General features: G+C 44.7%; 1 protein-coding gene and 1 long non-coding RNA gene across 6 annotated transcripts in view; one reads left to right on the forward strand and one right to left on the reverse strand.

The window, feature by feature from the left end:
- KIF26B (kinesin family member 26B) overlaps window positions 1-25519 on the forward strand; it is a 433122-nt gene that overhangs the window by 392642 nt on the left and 14961 nt on the right. For all 4 annotated transcript variants that reach the window (XR_012902838.1, XM_075924899.1, XM_075924901.1 and 1 more), the window contains 2 exons: window positions 3267-3429; window positions 4562-7958. Coding sequence is in view for 3 of the 4 variants with exons in the window: in XM_075924899.1 (XP_075781014.1) it covers window positions 3267-3429; window positions 4562-7958 (3560 nt within the window). In the remaining variant the exon portion in view is untranslated. The remainder of the gene's footprint in view (window positions 1-3266; window positions 3430-4561; window positions 7959-25519) is intronic.
- Window positions 3264-25519, reverse strand: part of LOC106732825 (uncharacterized) — a 55559-nt gene continuing 33303 nt past the window's right edge. Inside the window, exons 2-4 of one of the 2 annotated variants that reach the window (XR_012902840.1) lie at window positions 21045-22414; window positions 15514-15644; window positions 3264-3402 (exon numbers count right to left, since the gene is read on the reverse strand). This is a non-coding gene — a long non-coding RNA (uncharacterized LOC106732825). Of the gene's footprint in view, window positions 3403-15513; window positions 15645-20521; window positions 22415-25519 lie in introns of both variants that reach the window. The other variant, XR_012902839.1, reaches the window with a different exon arrangement.

Here is a 25519-nt window from a genome sequence, read left to right on the forward strand (position 1 = left end):
TTCCCTCTCTGCATCTACCTAGCTCCATGCCGGCTGCTGGTCTGCGGGGTTGTGACAGTCTGAACCCTTGGGCAGGGTGTAGAAGGTCTGCTCTTTGGAGCAAGGGCCCAGCAGTCTGGACCAGTCCTCAGCCTTTGTAAGGTCCTCTGGGCCCTCCTGGCTTGGGGGCTCAGGGTAGGCCTCTGCCTCCTCCATTGGCTGGGGCCCTACTGATCTCCTGGCCTGGGCTTTTATGCTCCCTGCCCCATCCCTTGGCTTCTGTAGAGTAAAAGGGGCAGGACCCAGCTAGTCCCACCTGAGCTCGGAGGGGGTTCTTCCCCGTGGGGTCAGTGAGCGGCCACCCCTGCTTACTACAAATCCACTGCCCCACGAGGAAAGGGCTTTAGCTTTTGCAAATTTCACCCCCCTCATCCCATCTACCATAATGAAATGATTCAGTTTCTTTCTTTAGTCTGACATAAATGCCATGTCTGTATTCAGAAGAACAAAGCATTTACTCTGTGTCTTGGACAATCTGTCAGGGTTATTTTAGAATATACCAAGACCCATTGAAAATATTTTACCCATAATTTACTGCTGGGGAAAAAAGGAGAGTAAATATATATAATCTGCCACTGAGTGACTCTGATGGGATGGCATTTCCCCCCAGACCTTTTTCTTTTCTTTCAATCTGAGCATGTTCTACTGCAGGATATTAGCCAACCATGATTGAGGGAACGTGTCTCATGATAACATGCAAAATGTTTGCAAAAAATATGATTAGCAGCTATTTTTCTTCTCTTGTGGGGAACCCTTTTGCAACATACCATATTGGTAGGAGGCTGCTTATTGTATATCAGAGCAAAGTGGAGGTCACAGCCAAAATAAAGCCAGTTAACACTGAATGAGTGAGCTTTATTCTTAGAAATCAGGAATTGGCTAGGTTTTTCCAGCTGCTGCTATTTCAGAGTAATCTTAATGAAATTCCCTTTTTAGTTTACTATTTGATATATTTCAAGAGAACAGCTGAATTATATCACAGGTATTTCCTCCACACCTTCACTCCTCTTGCTGAATGCATTTATTTTGGTGTAACGCAGGTGATGAGGGTTACGCTATATTCATAACATATACATTTCTAGGAAGGCCATAGCACAGTTTGCTGATGATGGTTCTGTGGATTATGTATTCTCCTGAGACCTAAATGGCTAGAATGCATTCCGTTGCTCTTCCCCCTGTCATTGCATGTTTTGCTTTTATGGACGCATGAGTAAATGTAAGGCTTGTTATTGATTTCTGTGCTGATGTTAATAATTTCCATGTAAGTCTGCTTTGGCGTGACAGTTACTGATGTACAGAATTTGACATCTTAATTATTCTTTGATGGGAAGGGGGTGCACTAAACTGATAAAAGAGCCTTTTATCTCTGGATCTGTGGGTTCAAAGATGGCTTAGGTTGAAGTGAAATGAGAGAGGTTGTCTGTGTCTAATCCTTGTGGACATCTGTTTACATCTCAAAGCCATCACATAGTCTTGACTATGTCAGGAAGCAGATGTACCAAGAGAGATTGTTCTTTTGGCATCTCTGACCCAGCTGAAACCAAAAAGTAGTGAACATCTCAAGAGAGATGTAATTTATGAGCTTTACAGCCTTATTTCTAGAATAAAGGTATTCCGGTGTTCATCCAAACAGAGTTGTGGAGTCAAACTGGGATTCATTAAAAGCCTGGTCAGAGTTCTAGGGAGATGGCCTACTTGTTCTTAACGTTGGTGTGGCCTCTCAGGGTATAACCAATGATGAATTGGAGTGTGTCTCAAGGACTCATACGAGCCTCTTCTTAAGCAAGCTAGCTGCTGAGTCCCATGAAGAAAACAAAGATTCGCCATTTCTAACAGTGGAAAATAGGAGGGTGTTATATTAGTCTTTTCCCCCGTCATCATTTTCCTGGCATATTTCAGATCTTGTAATTATATCACCCATCAGTTGGTAATGATTACCAGTTCTTCCTCACTCCAGCCTCCACAAGGAAAGGAAAAATATACTTAGACTAAGCTTCTTCAGATGCATTAATAAGACACTGGCATTTCCCCAGCAGCACTCCATGCTCCAGCATGCCAGCATAACCCACCTGAAGTGTTGGCACCCCCCATGGAGCTTACTCCCCTTCCTCCCCCCCCACACACACCCAGGACAAAGTCTTCTGTCTGTACCTGCACCAGCAGCTGCAGCCCAACTAGGCAGACACAGAGAGGGTTTGATGCTTGCTGCAGCCCAGACGGGAGTGAGTCAGGACACTCCAAAGAAACTCTGCACCCCCACCTCACTGCACAGACTTAGGGCAGGGGGTTGCGGGGTGAGGATGGGAATGGAGTGCCAGGTGGAAGCTCTGGCTGGGAGGTGCTTATCTAGATGGCTCCTAACCAGTAGCCCAGCAAGACAGACAGGCTCCCTGCCTGCCAGCAGTCCCACATCACTCAAAGCAGCTGGCTGTTCCATGTGGCTCTCTGCACCACACTGGATAAGAGGAGGTTTCACATGCTACCCCGTCCCCAGCACAATTACTCACCTCCCATTGGCCAGTTGCTGGCCAATACAAGCTTAAAGATTGTGCTCAGGCCAAAGCAGTATGCAACACCTCCCTCCATGCAGCACAGAGAGCCACATGGAGCACCAGACACTTTGAGAGGCATGGAGCTGCTTTGTGCCCGCAAGTCCCAGCAGAGTGGGCTGTGGGCCAAATTAAAAGGCTTGGGGGCCCACGGACCATATCTTTCTGCTCCTGCTCCAAAAGTTATTTGGGGAGCAGTTCTATGGCTTGTGTTCCACAGGTCAGACCAGGTGATCAGAGTGGTCCTTTCTGGCCTTAGAATCTGAATTAGTGGATTAGAAAAGAATTGGAGCCTGTCATGACATCAGAGTTTGTTTTTAGACTGTATACATTCCCTTTTACTACCATGCTTCCTGAGAGCTAGTCTTGACCAAGTATTATTATGGACACAGGTCCTTCAGTCTCCCTTCTGTCTTAGTTGTGACAACAGTGCTAGGGGAATAGAACAGTAAAAAAAGACCGAGGAGGAATCAGAAAAAGAAAAAAGTTCTAATTTTAGCCCAAGGGTTTTTCAGCTTGCTGAGCCGCAAATGTAATTGGGTACAACCTGGAGAACAATCCTAATTGGTATTCCATTAAAAAGGGAGAAAAAAATCTTGCTGAGATCTGAAGTCAAATGACAACAGTCAAAAGTGAAACACAGCTCACTAATGTAGCCTTAATTCATTTTATTTTCAGAGACAGCAAGCTCACCATGTTGCTCCGGGAGTCCCTGGGGAATATGAACTGCCGTACCACTATGATAGCTCACATTTCGGCAGTGGCAGGAAATTACACTGAAACACTGTCCACCATCCAGATTGCATCCCGGGTCCTGAGGATGAAGAAAAAGAAAACTAAGGTAAGAAAATATGTAACTCCTTCTCTTCTTGTAGTGGAAAACAAGGAACCTACAGAGCCCTTAGAAAGCTGAAAAGGCCTGAAGAGCAGCATATAACAAAATCAGTATTCATAATTTTGAGTCTCTGGGTTTGCATGTCTTTTATGTTAGCTGTGTGGTTTAGAGTTTATAACAGAGAGTAAAGGAGTGAAACCTTCAACCTAAAATGCAGAGGGGAGTTTCAAGCACATCTATTATACAAGCTTTCTAAGCCTAACTCCAAGTCTGTCAACTATAGAAGTGGAAATATAGCTGGTAATGTGCTTTTTTCTCAATTAAAATTGCAAGGGTAATTTTAAACAATAATTCTATTTTTTTTACAGTTAGAAGAAATGAGATTTAATGAAGAAAAAAGTTCCCTGTTTTTCCCATAAGACAGCAAGAATAGTATAACACAAGGCAAAATCTTTATCTCTGCACAGACACACAAATTTGGTAGATTTTCCAAGTAGTGGACTAATAGGGAGTGAGGTATATCCATTTTCAAGCTTCCAGTGCACTAGTTCTTTTTATAGCCTTGATTGTTAACTTGTTACAGCAGATGAGTTTTGTGACAATAATCTAAAATGACAATGTGGGATAATGCTAAATACGATCTAAGACCAATGAATGGACTTCATCTACCATGTCACAACGAGTGAGCCACAGAAAGAGATGCACACCACACAACGTATACCCAAGTCTGTACTGTGATCCCAGTTGGATTTTCCTTATCTTTCATTCAGGCCATGCATTGGAAAGCAGTATTGTCTAGTGGTTAGAGTTGGGTCTCGCTCCATTTGTTCTCTATCATACCGTGGACAAAATAGAGCTAATAATACCTATCCAACTCTCAGTACTTTGAGATAATTAAATGCAAATTTCAGTATAACTATTAAGTTCTTCTTCTTCTTAGATTTTCGCTCCCTTGCTCACCAAGGTTCATAGCAGTGCTTTATTGAGTACATTGGTGTGTATGTCATGCATTTATGCAATACCATGTCTTGTTTGGTCATTTTAGGATTCAACTGCATGTGCAGCTGGGATTCTGCTGTGTGTGTGCTTTATGGAAGCTATGTGTGGTTCTGACATTCCTTTTGCTCTCCTATCACAGTACACATCAAGCTCTTCTGGAGGTGAAAGCTCCTGTGAAGAAGGGAGAATGAGGAGGCCAACCCAGTTGAGACCCTTCCATTCTAGAAATGTAGTTGACCCAGACTTCCCTATTCTGCACTTATCAAGTGATCCTGATTATTCTTCCAGCAGCGAACAGTCCTGTGACACCGTGATTTATGTTGGCCCCAATGGCACAGCCCTCTCTGACAAGGAACTGACAGATAATGAAGGCCCCCCTGATTTTGTCCCTATAGTTCCTGCTCTGCAGAAAACCAAAACTGAGGGCAAACTGGAGGAAGTGAGTGAGACAGACTCCAGTGCGTCCGAGAGAGACTGCCTGAAGTGCAACACCTTTGCTGAGCTTCAGGAGCGGCTGGACTGTATTGATGGCAGTGAGGAGAGCAACAAATTTCCATTTGAAGAGCTGCCTGTTCAGGTTAGCACAGACCAGACGTCCAAGTGCCCTGTGCCAAGCCAAGGGGCAGGTCTCAGCCATTTATCGGCATCGGAGAAGGACGATGCCTCAGCTGACTGTCAGCAACCTGAGAAGGAAAATATAAATGCAACAAGCAACAAAATTCAGAGAAATCACTCCCCTGTTCCATCTGGAGCTCTACCTAACATTTCAACTCCCCCTTCTCCTAGGAGTGTCACTGGCAGTTGTAGTAGCCAGCTTGGCTCTTCCCAGTTAGCCCACAGCACAAGCCTGCAGAGCAGCAGAGAGAGCCTCAACACCTGTGGTTTTGTAGAAGGCAAACCCAGGACAATGGGTTCACCACGGCTTGGCATTGCAAGTCTCTCCAAGACATCGGAGTACAAGCCGCCAACTTCTCCCTCCCAGAGATGCAAGGTTTACACCCAAAAAGGGGTATTACCCAGCCCTGCACCATCACCCCTGAGCAAGGACTCTGGTATGGTGTCTAGCGAATCTTTGACGCAGCCAGAGATCCGGACCCCACCAGTGGGAATGAGTCCACAGGTCTTGAAAAAGTCATTATCCTCAAGCAGTGGGGATTTTGGAGAGATCATTCTCGACAAAGAGCAGGAACAAAATATTTTACCAGAGTCAAAGAAAGAGATTCTGAGTACCACCATGGTCACGGTGCAGCAGCCGTTAGAGCTGAATGGAGAGGATGAGCTGGTATTCACCTTGGTTGAAGAACTAACCATTAGTGGGGTCCTTGAGAATGGGCGCCCGACCAGCATCATTAGCTTTAACAGTGACTGTTCAGTTCAGGCTTTGGCCTCTGGGTCTAGGCCAGTTAGCATTATCAGCAGCATTAGTGAAGACCTTGAGTGTTACTCCAATGCAGCTCCTGTTTCCGAGGTCAGCATAACACAGTTTGTGCCTCTTCCAAAATTAGGACTGGATGACAAAGCCCACGATGTCGGCAGCAAACGCTCATCAATTAGCTCGTGGCTGAGCGAAATGAGCACGGGGAGTGACGGGGAGCAATCATGCCATAGTTTCATAGCCCAGGCATGCTATGGGCACGGTGAGGCGATGGCAGAGCCCCCTATGTCTGAGTTTGCCAGCGCCATACAGAATACTAGCATGATCTGTGTAAACGACAAGCAAAATCCAATGACTGACAACTTGCTCATACTGTCAGAAATGGGGGAGGAAACTTTCAGTAAAGTCCCACCCCTCAAGGGTTGCAAAATATCAGCTCTGGGGAAAACAACTGTCACAATCTCAAACACAGCAAGCCTAAGCAGTTGTGAAGGCTACCTCCCAATGAAAACCAACATTACTGTTTATCCATGTATTGCTGTTAGTCCCTTTAAGGCTCAAGAGACTGATGAGGCCACGCCTGCAGTAATTTCAGCTGCTAAAGTTGCTCAACCCCAAGAGGAGAAAGAGTCTAGTGTTAGGAAGGAAATCAAATTTGAAGACCCTTGGCTAAAGAGGGAAGATGAGGGGAAAAAAGACACCAGCGATGGGCCAAGGCTGCAAACGGCAGTTGGCACAGCCAAGTCGGAGCAGAACAAGAACCAGAACGTAGCAGATAGGCTTAGTAGCAGCAGTGGGGAGACCTCTAGCTCTCCAGGATCAGATCCTCTAAAGAGGATCGTGGATGGGTGTGAGATGGCACTTCCACGTTCTGCAACCCAGAGCCCTGTTCATTCTGCAGAGGCTTTGAAGCATGGCAGCCTCCCTAGAGCATTCCAGAAGGTCAGCAAGCAGGAGGAAATTGATGGTGCCCCCTGTTACTGTTCTGCTGAGAGCAATGGAATGAGTTCTCCTACTCTTTCCCCGTCTTGTAAGACTACCTTGGAAAGAAGAATTGCTTCTCCCAAGCACTGTGTTCTCACTCGCCCCAAAGGAACTCCTCCACTCCCTCCTGTGCGAAAATCAAGCCTGGATCAGAAGAACAGGGCCAGCCCCCAGCACAGCAGCAGCACTGGCAGTCCATCCAACCAACCAATGGCTTTTCCGGCCAGCTTTCCTGATGAGCTGAATGGGAAGCAGAAAGGCTGTAGCATTGATACCAGTAGCAATAGCAGCAGCAAGTTATTTAGTGCCAAACTTGAACAGCTAGCCAGTAGGACCAATTCCCTGGGCAGGTCCACTGTGAGCCACTATGAGTGTTTGTCGTTGGAAAGGGCAGAAAGCCTATCTTCTGTAAGTTCCAAAATGATCCCTGGAAAAGATACTACCATGCCCAGGGCTGGGAGGAGTCTCAGTCGCAGTGCAGTGTCTTCACCAACAAACTCAGGCATATCCCAGTCTGCCGGTGCCTCACCGAAGGCCAGCCAATCTAAGATATCCGCTGTAAGCAAACTCCTTTTGGCAAGTCCCAAGGCCCGAAGCTTGTCTGCTTCCACCACCAAAACATTAAGCTTTTCTACCAAGTCTCTGCCGCAATCTGTGGGACAGAGCTCAAGTTTGCCTCCCAATGGGAAGAACATGTCCTGGTCAACTCAGTCCCTCAGCAGAAACAGAGGCTCTAGTCTTGCTTCAAAACTGCCCCTCAGGGCTGTCAATGGACGGATTTCAGAACTACTCCAAGGGAGCACAAGTGTTCGAGGTTTACAGTTGCGTGGAAACTCAGACACAGATGAGCGAGGTGGCCTTCATGGAGATGAGAAGCCAAATGTTCATATGCTGCCTTCCCCTTACAGCAAAATAACCCCTCCACGGAAGCCTCATCGCTGTAGCAGTGGTCATGGCAGTGACAACAGCAGTGTCCTAAGTGGGGAGCTGCCACCAGCCATGGGGAAAACAGCCCTGTTCTACCACAGTGGGGGAAGCAGTGGTTATGAGAGTATGATGAGAGACAGCGAAGCCACAGGGAGCGCTTCTTCAGCGCAAGACTCTATGAGTGAGAACAGCAGCTCTGTCAGCGGGAGGTGCCGAAGTCTCAAAAATCAGAAGAAACGCTCAAACACAGGTATGTTTGCAGATGTGTCCGCAGGGAACGTTGACCATCAGTCTAGCTACTTCTTGGGAGGCAAAGCTTGTGTGGTGGGGTGTCTAGGTCAAAGACAGAGCACATGTTGTTTAACGTGGATGTTTGGCACTAGAAACAGAGTAATTCAAATGACAGGCCCTTGAGTTGGGAATTTCTTAGGTTTATTTACTTACCAAGCCCTGCGAAGGTTCATACTGCCTTTATGTAGACATTGCCCTTGTAACACTTTTAGTATAAATTATTTGTTTCGAGCGTCTGTTATTGCATCCTTTTCTTTAAAGCAGGGCAACTTTTGTAAAGGGGACCATTTTCAAATATGTAGTGATAAGCAATAAAAGTCACAAAAAGATGCCCATGCTAGGTTCTTATATGTAATATATACCACAGGATAGCCTCGGCAGAACTGAAGCAATCACGCAGAAAAGAACTCTGGCAGAAAAAAGGTCTTTTCCAACACTTTATCAGTTCAGGAAAACAAACCCTCTCCATTCTTTCTATAAACCCTATCCAATAGCTAAACTCCAGTCATAAATTGAGGGGCTTGCTCTATGGTGACTAGCAAGGTGAGGAAGATTGGCGTATGTTGCGAGGGCAAGAACTGAAGCTGTTTGTGACTGCTACCCCAGTGTCACTAAGAGGAGGGCCAAGAGCTGTGTAGATTGTGGGACAAATGCTACAGCCTAGCAAAGGGGAGAAAGAGACCGTAAGACTCACACAGTGGAAAAGGTACAATAAAAAATATATTGCTGGGAGGTTGTCTGAGTGATATGGGCCTTTTCCTAAGGACATTTTCAATTTTGGCTTCCATTCTTGAGATTTGGCTTTCTACTTGCCTTAGCAGTGAGAGGGCTGAAGGTTTCCAGCAACCTCTCACATTTAGAGGTTAGGAGAAAGAAGAGTGACTCTGTGAAGGGTAGGTCTTCCTCATTGTTTTTCGTTTCATTTCCCCTTTTGTTAGTATGGCTGGGTGAAGAGGGGTTGACAACTTCCCAAGAACTGCCCTGAGAGATGTGTGTGAAGGGAGGGTCTTCTGTTTGGATTGTAACTGTGGAAGTGTTTTGGGACACTACTACCCTGTTTTATGTGGTAGCTGTTTTGTTTCTTGATAGTCAGGGTGGAGGGTGAAAGCTATGCTGCCCTGGGAGCTCACCTTTACAGTTATTCCTTATTTGGCTCCTCAACTGCAGCACCTCTGCCTCTTTGATGTTTGCTACAAGGTGGCTGGCTGTAAATGTGGAGAACTGAGGGAAGGATCATCTGTGGGGCTTGGGTTGTTTAGTTGCTCTGTATCAGGTATGGGAGACAAAGAGGGGAAGGCCTTTTTTGCTGGCAAAGGCAGATGCACAGCCCTTGTTATCAATTCTATAGATTTTATCTGGGACTTCTTTCAGGGAGCACAAAGCTTTACCTGCCAGGTTCCAACTGTTTATGTCATAGGCAAAGTTAGTGGCTAATAAAATGGGCAGCATGGCTTGTAGGGAACTTTCCAGAGCAAGGCCATCAACTGCCACTGAATCTAACTTTTGTGGTCTTCCTACATCTGCTGCTGCTCAGAGCTATCCAGCCCTGAAGCAGAATGAAAACTGACTTGATTCTTACCACTTTTACACCAGATATGGAGTTTGTCAGGGCTTTTGATTGCCAACCAAATTACTGATCTAGATCTTTAATTTCCGTGTGGATTAAGTCCTTTGCACCATTATGAGAGGTTTGCTTAGATGAGTCACTGTCTCTCGTGGTTCCTCTCTGGAACATAGTTTCCTGTAGGGATGTTTGAGTGTAACCGACTATCCGCTTAACTGATGCTTATCAGTTAACAGTGTCAGTTACAGTCAGTGAAGCCTCCTGCTCAGGAGCCAGGCTAGCAGGGACTGGCAGCCCTACTCCTGGGAAAAGGCTTCACTGTGAGTTCTGCAGTACAAAGCTAAGCTTTATGCTGCAGCGCTCACTGAGATTTTCAGTGGTTACACGGTTACCTCATTACACGATTTTAACATCCCTCTTTTCCAGTGGAGGACCCTCATCTCTGGGAGCTGCCAATGCTATTAATACAGCAGAGCCTGGACATATTGACACATCCAGAGCTCTTTGTAAAGCTTTTGTTTACTCTGGCTTTTGACTGGTTGCCATGTGGAGAGAGTACTTGTTCAATTTTTACAGATTAATTTTGAAGTCGACTCTCTATTTAGTTGAGTTCACCAATTCTCATATTGTTTTGAGTGAGTTGAACATAGGTCCAGTCATTTTTACACATTTTAATATTAAAAAATGAATTTGATGTCTACACATTTCTCATCCTCGAACATTTACTTGGCAACTAACAAATCTCCAGCTTTCTTACAACCCATATCTTCTTTGTATTTGGCCCTGCAGCAGTAAAGCCATAATTCTGTGTTTGGTGGTAGCACAATCTTTCACATGTCAACAGATTTATGATGTCATAAAAATAGGATTATGACTTCAGTGCAGCATGAAGATGAAGGAAAAATTGGGATGTAAAGGTGAACAATGTTATGATGAACATACGTATATTTTTATAATAGGAGAGGAACCAGACTGGTTTGGCATATTTCTTTTTACATAAATATCCTCTTCCTGTGGGTTTGTATTAGTTGGAAACATCTCTGTTAAGGAATATTTTTAAGAAAAAAATTGATACAAAGCCATGCACTTCTTGAAGCACGGATATTATTTTAATGCATGGTGTCATGAGCATTGGACCCTTTTAGATTTGCTGTCAAAGATCCACTGTGCTATAATGGATGTGGCAGTATAGATATGCTCATTTCAGGTCAGGTGACCTTGTCCACTTTATTTATGATTATTATTAACAGAAAGGCTAGTTGTCAGACATAATCAACATGAATCTACAGAAAGCCCCTTTAAGAGAAGCCATAAAAGAGACTTTAAAGGAATCACCAGTAGTCTTGTTAGATTTCACAAATGCTTTTGAAGCTCTGACACACTGAAGAGAGAATTTTTTTCACTAAGATCTTGTTTTTTTAAAATGTTCTTAAGTGCATTACTTGTTATAGCCTAGGTATCCGAGATACAGTGGCAGCTTTTGAAAGATAAAGCGAATTCATAATCTTTTGTTTTAGCCTTAGTTTAAATTTCAGGATCTAAGGAAGCACGTTTCGTAGGTAGTCTGCCGCTGTATTTGCACTATAAATACTGTAATATTAGTTGGTCTGTATATTCTTGCTCTGAAATGATTGCTTACGGTAGAGGGGATTTTAACAATACTCACATTTAGTACAGATCTGGGGCTGTACATTTTCGAAAAACTGGACAACTGTTGTTTAACCCTCTTGTGATGTAAGCCACAAATAGGGAAAATAAGGCTGAGAGGATAACTGAATCTTCTCTCCCAGACCCAGGATTAGCTCTCAGGCATTCTTGGCTCCTAGCCTTGAGCTCAACTGACCACACTTCCTCTTATCAAGGCCATTGCCATTTTAGAACAGTAGAGTGGAAGGTTTGATTTGTAATTGTCTGCTTGTGACACACTGTCGCACCTGCCCTGCCTACTACTATCTGGGTAGTTGTTTATTCTCTGGTTTCTTCCTTCCCCCAGTAATGCCCCACCCCTAGGCTAAGAGTGAATGGGCACCTCAGTCACTTACCTCCAACTGGGAGGGCGTGATTATGCAGCGGTGAAGGCTGGTGACCCCTAAAATAGGGAGGCAAAACTGACACACACAGGGCTGGTGACAGACTTTGCCAAGCCCTGGGCAATGTGTGTGTGGTGGTGGGGCGGGGGGAGGACAGTTCTTGGCTCTGGTCCCCTCAGGTGGAAGGAGTGGGGCAAACAGAAGCGAGGCCTTAGAGCCACCCATGGCAATTTAAATGGCTTGAGGCTCCAGCCACTGCTGCTGCTGCAGTAGCAACCTGGAGCTTCTGACCCTTTTAGCTGCCCCCATTACTCCTCTCAGTTGGTGGCCCTGGATGGACGCGCAGACACACGCACACACCCACACCCTCCTAGTGAACAGAGTGATGTCCAGGTCAATAACTAAGCTCCTAGACACTCGGCTAATACAAATAAATAAAGCATTAGTCAGCCGTTTGATCCCCACACACAGAATAGGCCACCACATGGCTACTTCCAGTCTCTTCCAGCCCAAAGAACATAAGAATGGCCATATTGGGTCAGACCAAAGGTCCATCTAGCCCAGTATCCTGTCTGCCGATAGTGGCAGGATGTTCCAGAGGGAGGGAACAACGGGTCATCCTCATGTGATCCCTCCCGTCACCCGTTTCAAGACAAACAGAGGCTAGGGACACCATTCCTACCCATCCTGGCTAATAGCCAGAGGATGTGGTGAAGACTCAGACTTTAACAAGGTACAAAGAAGAGCTAGATAGCCATTGATGGACCTAACCTCCATGAATCTAAGTGCCAAGCCTCCTGTGTGTCCATGATGCAAATTATAAGCTTTGATAATTTTTTTAAAAATGGGAGTGGGATTTGAAAAGCACACAGCATTGGTTTAACTTTGCTCCCTTGAAGTCACTGGTACAAGCTGAGTGCTTTTGTGGCTCCTTTCTGTTACCAGGAGAAACACCCCAAGCAAACTCCCTTTTGCAAAGTCACAACAGTGTTTCTGAAATGTCAACTTTATGGGGCAGGCACAGTGGGGCAGCAAACTGGGCCCCAGACAGGGAGTTGTAAAACCTATATTCTGTTTACCGTTCTGCCAAAGACTCACTGTGTCACCTTGAGCAACAAAATGTCTCTGCTATCATAAAACAGGATGGTTCTTGTCCAACCTTGTACAAAGCATGGGGATTCTAGAATGCAAAAATGTTACATACATGTTAAGTGCTATTATTTTACATATTTTAGCATCTGAAATCCTGTGGACCAAATTCAATTTGTGTGTAAGGAGGCACAGCTCCCACTGAAGTCACTTTCAGAGCTGAATTTGGCCCGCTGGGTGTAGGGATTCAGCTTTTTGGGCATATGAAAAAACGCTACTTCTAACTCCAGGTGCATCGCTCCTGGCAGCAATGAGGTAAAGATGGAACAGGATCCAGGCCTGTAATTAGATTTATACTGTATAGCAAGGCTTCCCTTGAACTCCCATACAATGTACATGAATGCCTTGGGTTTTTTCCTGCATGTATTATTTATTGGTTTCAGGTCCTATGATATTTCCAGACTGGCAGTGTCTGTAATGAGCCCTATCATGGGGCGGATAACACAGAAGAGCATTTGGTACAATTTCCAACAGGACAAAGGTTTTCTATGGAATATACTAAGCTCTTCCTCAGGATTCTCCTTCCCCCTTTCTGGAATTGGTTTGGCTGCATAAAAGAGTTTCATGTCCATGTTTTATATGGCTAGATCAAAGGCCTTTGGCATGTCTGTGACTAATTACTGCTTGCAATGCTAGTTCAGAGCTGGATGGTTTCCTCTCCTGAGGAGTATGTGTTTGTTTAGATTTCCGGTTCTCTCTAGTCCCATTTTTTTCAAGGGGCCATAGTTACTTAATAGAAGAAAATTTAAAAGCAAACGGAATGTGAGCTTGGCAATTTGCAAAAACATGTGTATCAGGGCTTGTTTCAGCAGGGGAACATACTTGTATCATTAGGATCTGAGCTTCATGGTCAAAGGGGCTTAGGGCAGTGAGTCAGATGTAAGCAGTTACTGCTGCTAGCTGGCTGCACGCTGGCCTGGGATGGGCTGTCTCATCTGGGGGAAAGATCAGAGTGAGAGGAAAACAAGAGTCCATCTGGGGAGGAGGGAGATTCTCTACAGGTGGTTTGGCTGGGAAGAAGCTGCTGTACATGGAGCCTTCAAGTTCCGTCAGGCTGGGTCTCTTTAGTCAGTGGTCATTAAAACAAGAAGCTAAAGAATCTCTACAGGCAGTCCCCGAGTTACGCGGATCCGACTTATGTCGGATCAGCAGTTACGAACGGGGCCCGTCTCCCTGGTCTCCAGCAGACCAGGGAGAGGAAGCAAAGAGGTGGAGCACGCAGGCAGCGGACAGCCCAGACGCGTCTGGGCTGTCCGCTGCCTGCGTGCTCCGCGGCTTTGCTCTGTTTTGCTCCCCGTCTCCCTGGTCTGCAGACCAGGGGGACGGGGAGCAAAGCGGCGGAACACGCGGGCAGCGGCTTTGCTCTGCTTTGCTCCCCGTCTCCCTGGTCTGCAGACCAGGGGGACTAGGAGCAAAGACGCGTCTGGGTTGTCCGCTGCCCGCGTGTTCCGCCGCTTTGCTCCCCGTCCCCCTGGTCTGCAGACCAGGGAGACAGGGAGCAAAGCAGAGCAAAGCCACGGAGCCCGAGGGCAGCAGGACAGCCACGGCACGTCTAGGCTGTCCCGCTGCCCCCGTGCTCCGCGGCTTTGCTCCGGATGCCTGTGGTACAGCAGCTGGGGCACTGCCGGTTGGTCCCGTAGCGCCGCTCTGGGCGCTACTGGACCAACCCGGCAGCACCCCAGCTGCTCTGCCCCAGGCGTCCTGATTCAGCCACTGCTGGTCAGTTTCAGCAGCGGCTGAATCAGGACGCCTGGGGCAGAGCAGCTTGGGTGCTGCTGGGTTGGTCCAGTAGCGCCGAGGAGCGGCGGCGCTACTGGACCAACCCAGCAGCACCCCAGCTGCTCTGCCCCAGGCGTCCCCAAGTCAGCCGCTGCTGAAACTGACCAGTGGCTGACTACAGGAAGCCCCTGCCCCGGGCTTCCTGGAATCAGCCACTGATCAGTTTCAGCAGCAGCTGACTTGGGGATGCCTGGGGTTCTTAAGTTGAATCTGTATGTAAGTCAGAACTGGCGTCCAGATTCAGCCGCTGTTGAAACTGATCAGTTTCAGCAGCGGCTGAATCTGGATGCCAGTTCCGACTTACATACAGATTCAACTTAAGAACAAACCTACAGTCCCTATCTTGTACGTAACCCGGGGACTGCCTGTATTACAAACACAAGCCAGTCTTCTGAATGAGGCTCAAATAGAGTGAAGGTGGACCCAAGCTGCTGCAAAATCCAGACTTTTCCTAATGTTTAAAGCTGTTTGGATCCTTTATAACACTAGGCCCCAGTTTGGATTCACATCTAAACTGTCCCAGTATCAGAAGTGGTTTGGATGCAGGAATCTGCTTTAGGCCTCTGACTCCTACCAGAGCTTGTCTGACAAATCCAGGTTATGGACTTTTTAAGATTTTGTTTTATATCAGAAACCTTTCTGGAGGGTAGCTAATTAAAGCTTCTTGCTGAAACATTTTATGGGTTGTGCAGTAAAAATGTCATGACTCCTGGCAGCTCTTCCCGTGTGCTAAGTTTCACCGCCAAGAGTAAACTACTACCTGATTCTAAACATTGTCATAAAAAAGACAAACTGTTAAGACATGACAATAATTATATATAATTGTAATCTCTTTACATCACGTCCTACCATAACAACTTTAGGTTTCTCTGGGGTCAGAGATGTTTTTAAGAATGTAGGTTCAGAGGTTCCATAAACTCCAGACCTGCACACCCCTAAACTCTTAATAACTTTCCCATCTATTTCTGTTAATGAAAATAGTAAAAAAATACCGGGCATGAATGAATCCGTAGGCAGCAAATAGCTTGAATCCAGCTCAAACTTGCTCCTGATATCAGACAGCAGTGAAACAGGATCTTAGCAATGATGATGAAACACAGAGGCTGAGCTTTTCTTGTTGCATCTAAGTGAAAAGAAATTCTGTTCACATTTAGCCTGCATAAACCACAGTGTTCAGAACGGCAAAATATTCCTGGCCCCATAAAGCCAAAAGGCCTGTCTAACTTGGAATCAAAAGGCCTGCAGCGTAACTTGTCCACATGCACAACCAATGACAATAAGGACTCTGATGATAATTCACACGCTGCGTTATCCCCTATCATGACTGGAACCTTAAGAATTATAAAGGGGGACAAATCTTTGTGTGTTGGTGACCCCCTCTGAACATGTGAGTCTTGACTGGATGGTGGAGAGGGGTGAGCGGACCCCCAGCCACAATTTTTTTTTGTTGTCATTCATTAAAACAACAGCATTGATTTTCCCAGGTCAAAGCCAGGCCATTCCATGCTGCGGATCTGTGTTGAAAGGTTTCGCAGTAATCATTTTTTACACGCTTGACTACCACGTGCCAGTGCTGAGCTTTCGGCTGCACGGACATAGGAATGATTTAATAGAGGAAATGGCAGCAAGCTATTGTGACTGGGGAAGGCTCCATGTAGCACGCATGATTGAGTCAGAAACCATTAGGCGGGTGTAAATAAAACCTGTTCGCTGTGTTGGCACAGAGTGAGCTCAGTGGAATGCCTCTGCCACTGTCCTGTCTGGAGCTGATGCTGTTATAGCAGTGTCCCCTGCCCTTGGCTAGCCTGGCAAATGACTGGTGACACTATTTACTGAAGATGCTAGGACAATAAACAGCTCGGTGCCATCTCCATAGACAGCGTGTCATGAAACTGACACATACATATGGTGCCAAAGGCCCAGCCAAAAGATAAAGAGTAAAAATACATCTTCTCTGGGACTTCTCCCACCATACGGGTCAACTCAAGCCAGGCTAAATGAAGTGCTGCACCCTGGTTTTGTTGCAGTTATGTTAGTTCACAGGCTCTGCACACTTTGCCCACACTTGCTTCTGAAAGGAAACAGTGGTTTGGGAGGGCAGGAAAGAATGAGGAATAGTGGGAAATTGACAGAAGCATGAAATTGCCTGGTGCCCAGAATATTCACAGGTCTCTGAATCTATGCCAATTTCTCAAACACGCAGACTTGCTCCGCAGGGGCACAAGGATGTGAGGGTAACTGCATTCCCACACAGCAGGAAATTCTAGGCTCATTCATACGTTGTTCATTCTCTGGTTTTACGAATGTAAGTCAGGGTAGAAAATGGCACTCAGTATTTTGCATGGTTAGGTATTAGGGAAAAGTGAAGGAATATATTTAAGGTCATCTTTTGACATCTGTTTTTGTTTTGGAATTAAATATTAATTTGTTACTTTTTGTTCTGAATTATTCCAGCTCAGTTTATTCCCTTTATTTCACCCAGGGCACCAGGTGAGCACAAGATGGGCTGGGAAGCTATGTGATGACTTGGCCATAACTGTGGCCTCTTTCGTGCTTTTTGAAATTTGACCCCTAACTATCTGGAGTGAATTCTCCAACCTGTTACACATGTGCCACCCTCGAAATTGCATGAGTGACACTGGGGGGGAGGGTTGAGGGGTAAGAGCTGTGTAAATTGCAGGAGAAATCCTACAGCCCAGCAGAGGGGAGAAAAAAACTATAGGACTCCCACAGAGGAAAGGATGCAATAAAATAAACAATGAGGAAGGTCAAAGAGAAAAGGAGGCAATCCAGTCATGGGCAACTGGCTGCAAGGGACATCCAGCAGGAAGTAGGAGTGAGAGGAGAAATCAGTCTTGCTTTCTCAAATAATAAAAGCAGAAGCCTGGCTGCTAGAAAGTGGAGAATGACAGGGGGAACTCTGCATGTCTTCACAAATAAAAAGCCTGAAGCAAAGCCAGTGCTCTTTCAAATGCGAGGAAAGTGTTCTCTGAAAACAAATGCAGTAGAACAAATGGTGTGTGTTGGGGTTTACTGGCCTATTTAGTGGTGGGATGTAGAATCTCAGATCGGTTATATGGTTTGTTGGCCAGGGGAATGCTGGACCGTAAGATCTGTACACAAAGGCAGTTGTACTTTTAACAACAGTTGTGTAGTAATGAATGCATCTTTCCTTCTTCCACATTTGAGCCATGTGGAGTCATGGTGCATGGAGTTAGGATTTTGTTTTCTATTTATTGCACTTTGAAATTTTAGGGGGCTGCTACTATTTTGTGCGGAGTTCAGATGAAAGCTACTACAGAGGGCACACACTCTGTGCTCCTCATGGAGACTTTACTTTTTTTGAGGGAGAGGGATTTACCTTTATCTAAAAGAATGTTTAAAAATTCACATTGCAGTTTGCCCATAAAAAGCAATCTAACAGGAGATACGCTGAAACATCCAACATCTAAGCAAATCCCATTACCTTTTAGGATTTCAAGTACCCATTCAGCAAACAGTTGACTTGTTCCACTGACGTCTGTTCAACTCTTCATATGCTTCACATTGAATGGGGGTCCTTTGTGTGTTAAACTTAAAGATGACACCTTCTCAACACTGGTCTTCACTGCAGAGTTAATTTGATTTATAACTTGTGCTTAACTCCAGTCCCAGCCACACACAAAAAGCCTTAACTCCACAGTAGTGGGGCTTTTAAATTGCCTGGTCCTTCAGGGGAAATAAATAACTCATCAGCTGTTAATCCAATTGCTCCATGAAGCCCAAATTGTTATTTCTCAGTGTGGCTGCTCTCACTCAAACTAGACTAACTCAAAAGGAGTTAATGTGTGTGTTAACTCTACAATGAAGACATAGCCTTAGGCCTTGTCATCACACTTAAAACAGTATATGGTGCAGTAACTAACACACAGGAAGAACAACAAGCAGTCTGTTGGCACCTTAGAGACTAACAAATAAATTGTATCATGAGCTTTAGGAGGCCAATCCTCTGCTGTTTTACAGTTCATTTCTTAAAATCTGAAGGTGCCAGGTGCTTGACAAAGTAGGTGCCATGGTACATTTCTAAATGCATAAAGGCCTTAGTGTTTTGTGAAAGCTCACAATGTATTTGTTAGTCTCTAAGGTGCCAACGGACTGCTCCGTTTTTAAAGGTACAGAGTAATACGGTTACCCCTCTGAGACTTCTTAACACACACGACCTATCCTGAAGTAAACCACCCTTCAGGTCACTTGATTTAGTTTATCTTGTGGTAAAAATGAAGTGCCTAGCCCTCACTGTGGTTTTTACCATGGGATAGTTCGCACGCATTCGTGACCCTGAGGTTAAAAAGATACCTATTTTAGGTCCTAAGGTGTGTCTTCATGTACAGTGCTGCAGCAGTGCATCTGCAGCAGTGCAGTGCTTTAGTGAAGACACTCCTTTGGCAATGAGAGAGCTTCTTCCATTGGTGTCATTACTCCACCTTCTCAAGAAGTGGTTGCTATGTCGGTAGGAAAAGTCCTCTCATCAACATAGTATTGTCTATGTGGGAGTTAGATCAGTACAGCTAGGTTGTTCGGGGGTGTGGATTTTTCACACCCCTGAGCAACTTACACTGATCTAGAACTGTAGTGTAGACCTGGCCTTCGAGTCCGATGCAGGAGAAGATATTCAGGAAACAGTAGGCTGTTCTATAACTTAACTCCGTGACTGAGCTCACCATTACTGGTTTGGCAGTGGATTCAGCGCACCAGATTTCTTTAGCACTAAGAGGAGGCAGTGAGAGCAATCTATTCTTTAAATAGAAAACAAATGATTCCCTTTTATATTGATAGGTCAGCTGGCCTGAACAGATTGCTGGTGCACTGCGTGTGTTTGTGTGTACCCACTACCTCAGGGGCCTGAGGGAGGAGAATGGACAGATTAGTGCTAATCCTGCCAAGCTTCCAGGTTGAAGTCTTTGTAAGCAACATGCTGAAGAGCAGAGGAGTGGCACATTATAGTCTGCTACAAAGCACTTTATTAATTATATAGTAAAGATTTATGAGCTCCCAGCCCCCTAGAGCCCGTTAATAAACATGCATCTCCGAACGTGTATTTTTAAGAAAAAATAGATTTGAACAGTTCCACCCTTGTCTTTGTGTGTCATCATGGATGAGCAAGCTGTCAGCTGCTCTGTGGCATTCATCCTGATCTGCTGCATTAGATGCATCTCCTTACCCAACTCATTTAATGTGAAATCAGATAAACCTCAGAGACTAAGTAGTGGGAACGAGAGGCAGCAGGAATTCCTGTCAAGATACACCATACCTTCTGTGCCCAGGCTAATAAGAAGCCCATTAATCAATGCATATTTAAAATAGATTAGGTTCTGTTCAGCTTGCACTTCAAACATGATGGAGTTGTTTCATTTGATTTTTCCCCAATGCATGCCAAAAAGATATATCATCCCAAACCAGTAAAAGTAAAGAGTATTGACCTTCCCCATCCTATAGCTTGATCTTGCAGTCCAATCTGCACAGGTGCTCCCGTGTCTATGCTGAGCTGCATTTACTTCAGTAGGACTCCATGCTGAGGTAAGGTATACTGCCTGTGTTCAATGTCTTGAGGGAACAACAACCAGACAGATTTTTGGCAGCCCAGTCAGGGACCCTGACTAGGGAAACATACTGAGCTCATATTCACTTACTCTGCTTCTGCCACTGTTGTCCAGTCTGCCTGTCCACCCAGTGAGGGTCATCAGGAGCCAAGGCCTAATGTAAAAATCCACAGAAACCACCTTTTGGACCACATGATTCCTCTTACCTACTGACTCAAACAGAGATGTGTGGGTATTGAAAACTAAAACCGCTCTTCTACTACACCCCCCTGTGACATCTTCCCCCATTTCCAAATGAGCTCCTGAATCTGCCCTCATACTAATGTGAATCATGAGTAACTCCACTGAATTCAGTGTGTTTGCACCACTATAAGGGCCATTAGAATCAGGCCCTGAATCTCCATAGGGAAGGATGACCCACCTCCTACGAGATGAACCCAAATCTGCAGCAGTTACATAAAAGATTGGTGTCAACACAGGCACCCTGGAGAATATCAAACAAAATGCTTTATACAGAGGCAATATTAAATAGTCACAAGCCTGAGTTTCTCTGAGGATGAGTTTTGGTTGGGTTTGAACTCTTGTACCACTAAAAATAGCACGTAAGCACCATTAACACAACCCTCTGACTCAAAAATGGCTGTATGCATCAACACACAGACTTGATGCAAAACTCATTGGGTTGTGCTGTATAGAAGGTCAGCCTAGATGATCATAATAGTCCTTTCTGGCCTTAAAGTCAATGACTCCATGAATATATCCTGTAATCGACTGAGAGCCTTCTCGGAAGAACCCAACACCCTCTACTCCTAACGGAAGCAGGAGGTATTTGGTGTGTCTCAGGAGGTGCTGCATGCCTTGCAAGATTAGTCTCCTAATTGACATTAACTTTAAAACCAATTTAATCACTGTGGACTGGCTTGAGTCTGGAGACAAACTGGTACCTTTTGTCACCAAATAAGGATGATACGCCTATACGTTGAAAGGCCAGTCCTCTGCTGTTTTACAGTTCATTTCTTAAAATCTGAAGGTGCCAGGTGCTTGACAAAGTAGGTGCCATAGTACATTTCTAAATGCCTAAAGGCCTTTGTGTTTTAGCAACATTGGATACTCCTTTTGTACTCTTCTGCAATAATTCTACCGTGCTCTGGTATGGTGCAGTTTAATTGTCCGGCTGCTCTCTTTGATCGTCTCTCTTTGGGACCATTGGACCAAGGTCGCTCTTAACTTTGCAACTCAGTCACGGCATTTCAAATGGCAACTGTGCTGCATCGTGTCCTGTCAAGCCATTGCCACATTAATCTGTGCCAGCTGGTCAGTTCTCAATGGGTCTTGTGTTGTCATCTAGCACATGTCAATTTTACTTTTGATGATGCAGCTTCATCTAGGGCCTGATCCAAAGCCCTGTTGAAGTTAATGGAAATTTGCCCATGACTACAGTGGGTTTTGGATTAGGGAAGGATCACTGTCGCTTCCTGATGTCTTTTAGGCGTCACTGGTTCCTCCATGCTGGATTGTCAGGCATGGGCTCATCTGCTGGCCCAGAGTTTAGGAGTCACAGCATTACCACTTTGAAATCTCAAACCACTTGGCAAAAAGTTAGCCTAGCATATGGGGCTGAGTGCAAGAGTTCTGCTCTCCTAGACTTTGTTTCTCTTTCTTTTCTGTTTCAATAGCTGTATTGAAATCCATGCCAAAGTTCATGCAGGATGGCAGGGCAGTTTTGAGAAAGCTGACAGCAAATTTCTCCAATGTCTCTGTTTTACATTATTGTCATTTCAGATATGGAGGTTCAGTCTGCCATACATTTTAAAAGCCGATTTCTACAGTCTCCCATTGGGAGAAATCCTGTAGAATTTAATAAGAAGGGCTGCATTTTTGTAGGCATTTTTTGTTTTGTTTTTGATGATTCTGTAGCATTTAATAGAGGACTGTCTTTTCCATAAATTTCTACATGATCATTCAAACAGCCTATAGAAATGGTGATAATTTTCCATTACATTCTGTGGATTAAATCCTGGCTTTGTTGAAGTCAATGGCAAAATTCCTTACGGGTTTTTCAATTTTTCCGTAAGGCTCTTTTCTGTAGTTTTCCCTTGTGCTGTTTCCCCTTCAATCTGTAGCTTTGTCACGCAGCAACATGTGGCAATACTCATTGGTCTGCAGGTTCATGCTAATGGTTCATTACAAGACCTCCTCCTCACAAAACTTACTCGTGATTCGTTCTCAAGTATTTTAATTCAACTTCAGTCCAAAGGTTCTTTGAATGCTCATATTGCTGCTTCTGTTGCGCCAACTGGCAGCATCTCATTCCCTAGAAAGCAAACAACAAAAGTGATAAGGAACATTTAAAACCACCTTTAAAATATTGGTATGTGTCTTTGCAACCAGCAGTCTGGAAAGAACCATTGCCTTTCATTTCCCATCATAGGAAGCCACAGAAAACTGCTTGGGGACTGGATAGCCAGTAAATTATTTGATAGGCCTTGCCTACTTTGGCATGTTTTGTCACCAAAAACTGCCTTTTGTTGACAAAACAGTGAGAGTGTACACATTACAATGCAACTTTTGTTGGGGGGAGGGAGAGGTACCATCCAGTTTTGGTGACAAAAACCTTCCACACCCTCCTCCCCCATGAGAGAGTTTTGTTTTTTCCCTGTCCCTTTATTGTTGACAAAGAGCCAGTGTGGACTCTGTTTTGTCTAGAGAACTGGCTTCCGCCAGTATCCCATAGTGCCTGCCCTGATGGTGGTGCTCAGTGTTTTGTGATTTTTGCTGTCCTGGAGGCCTGCGTCTCTCCCCTTTCAAAGCTCCGGGAAGTATCTGACAGTTGTGTGAACTGCTCTGTTTGGGGAATAAACAAAATGAGCAAATCATTGCAATGCTCCCCTTCTGCCCTGTTAGAAATGCAGCAGCAGGCAGATTGCTGCTGCAGGGGGAAGACTGGAGAACCTGCTGTGCTGCTTTGACATTCCTCAGCAAGGAAAGCTCACAGAGCTACTCATGATGCTGCTCCCAGCAACTGAGAATGCTGTAGGAGAACTCAAAGCACAGGGATCAGCTTTGCCTTCCCACAACACTGCATTGTGGGATGCTTACCCACATTGCTCTGCTCTATCTGTCAACAGCATGTTAGCCATATGGCCTTGAAATGTCAACAATGGGAGGCAGTTTTCGCTTTGGCTGACTTTTGCATGTCCACAGCACTTTTGTTGCCAAAACTTCCTAGTGTAGCTATCACTATCATTTGTGTCACACTTCTTGCACTGCCTGTTGGAAATCAGCCCCTTTTCTGACAAGATGATATTCCTTTCAGTCACTGGTGCCAACAGCAGAAGCAGATATCAGAGTAGGGGCCTGAATTTTTCAGGATCAATTTAAACTACAAAATTCATGTTTACACAAGTTGTTTCCAAGTCATATTAGTACATAGTTTATTCTTTCCTCTATAGGCTGAAAATAACATGGAATAATCATACACTAAATAAAATGTAGTAACACTACCAACAGCAGGAATTCTGGGAGACTACAGGGAGATTAACCACTTGTCAAACTCAACCCAGAGCAAGAGTAGATGACAGTGATTAAAAAAGCACAAGCCTTCTAAACAAGTGCTTTTGCTGTCCTTGTCACTAGAGGAACTCACTAAGGGCTCGTCTAGACTGCTTTCCTCTTCCAAAAGAGGAAGTGCAAATGAAGCGCTCATTTACAAATCTCACACTTCATTTGCATATCCTCTTCTGATCCCTTTTGCAGAAGAGATTTTTGCAAAAAAACACAACAGTCTAGATGGGGGGGAGGTTGTACAAAACCCCCCTTTTTTGAAAGAACCCTGTAAGCCTCACTTTTTTAGGAATAAAGGTTCTTTTGAAAAAGGGGGATTTGTGCAAACCCCCACTCCCATCTAGACTGTTTTTTTTCCCTGCAAAAACCTCTTCTGCAAAAGGGATCGAAAGAGGATTTGCAAATGAAGCGCGAGATTTATAAATGAGCGCTTCATTTGCAGTTCCTCTTTAGGAAGAGGAAAGCAGTCTAGACAAGCCCCAAGATAAATGTAAGATAAACAGAGACATAGTCTGATAGCCAGATCCAGATCCCATTGAAATCATTGGGATTTCACTAGGAGGGTGGTGAAGCAGTGGAATGGGTTACCTAGGGAGGTGGTAGAATCTCCATCCCATGAAGTTTTTAAGTCCTGGCTTGAGAAAGCCCTGGCTGGGATGATTTATTTGGGCTTGGTCTTGCTTTGAGTAGGGGTTGGACTCAATGACCTCCAGAGGTCTCTTCCATGCCTGATTTCCATTGACTTCTGTGGTACATGGTAGACCCCCTGTGGTTTGTCATTCTCATTTGTACTATGTAAATAATATTCTCTTAATAATGAGAACAAGTAAAAATGCTCATTCTTTTTCATGGGAAAAATTGATTTTTTTTTCCTAAATGGAAAGGGAAAGTATTTGGGGGAATTACGAAACATTATTTTTTTCAGTGCTCAGAAATAGATTTTGCTAAAAAAAATCTTGGTTTTGAAAACCAAAACCAGATTTTTCCCTATAAACTGAAACAAAAGCTAGGTATTTTTACTGAAAACTAAAAATGTGAATAGAAAAACATTTGATGTTTTTTTAAACTCCAGAAACATGGAAAATTTTGACCAAAATAAAAATTTCCCCAAACCATTGCATCTCTGGTTTTCATTTTAAAAATTGTTTAGCTAAATTTCAATCAGCAAAAATAATTACCCACCATTTGTAAGCATGCTTCAGTTGTTGCATAGGAAAGGAAAGGAAAGGAAAGGAAAGGAAAGGAAAGGAAAGGAAAGGAAAGGAAGAGTGACAACATATAAGTAGTGTATATTGCACAAATTCACTGTATTGTGTAGAATCAGCTAGTGTTCCATCGATCCTGCTTACCAGTGGTAGGCAACCTGTAGCCCATTGGGGTTCTGTGTGTGGCCCACAAGACATTTTGTTTACTCTTGCCCATACGCAGGGTTGCCAGATTCTACTGGTTTCCACCCACATTCTTTCCTGCTGGTATTACTAAAGCGACACGCACATAAAACAAGGGCATGTGAATTGAGGTATGTGCTGAGTGCACGCAAGTTGACTGTGAAAGCTGTGTGTTCCCTCTTCATCCAATCAAAATGCTGCTCCAGTTCAATCAGCACACCATGCAAATTCTAGGTATGCGAGTGCATAGCGCAACAACCCTATGTCTAGAGTCCCTCATAGTTATGACAATTTTTGTGGCCCACTGAGATGGAGGGCCACTCATGCCGCCCACTCACTAGCCTATGCTGCATAGTAGATAAGCTAAATGGAGTTTCACCTGTGCCTCATAGGTGCATGTGAAGTGTGATCTGTAGGAGGGTATTTGGAATGCTCTGAAAACTCCCTGCATGCTTGCATACTATATA

This window comes from Pelodiscus sinensis, chromosome 3, assembly GCF_049634645.1.
Source record: "Pelodiscus sinensis isolate JC-2024 chromosome 3, ASM4963464v1, whole genome shotgun sequence".
Classification (NCBI taxonomy): Eukaryota; Metazoa; Chordata; order Testudines; family Trionychidae; genus Pelodiscus; species Pelodiscus sinensis.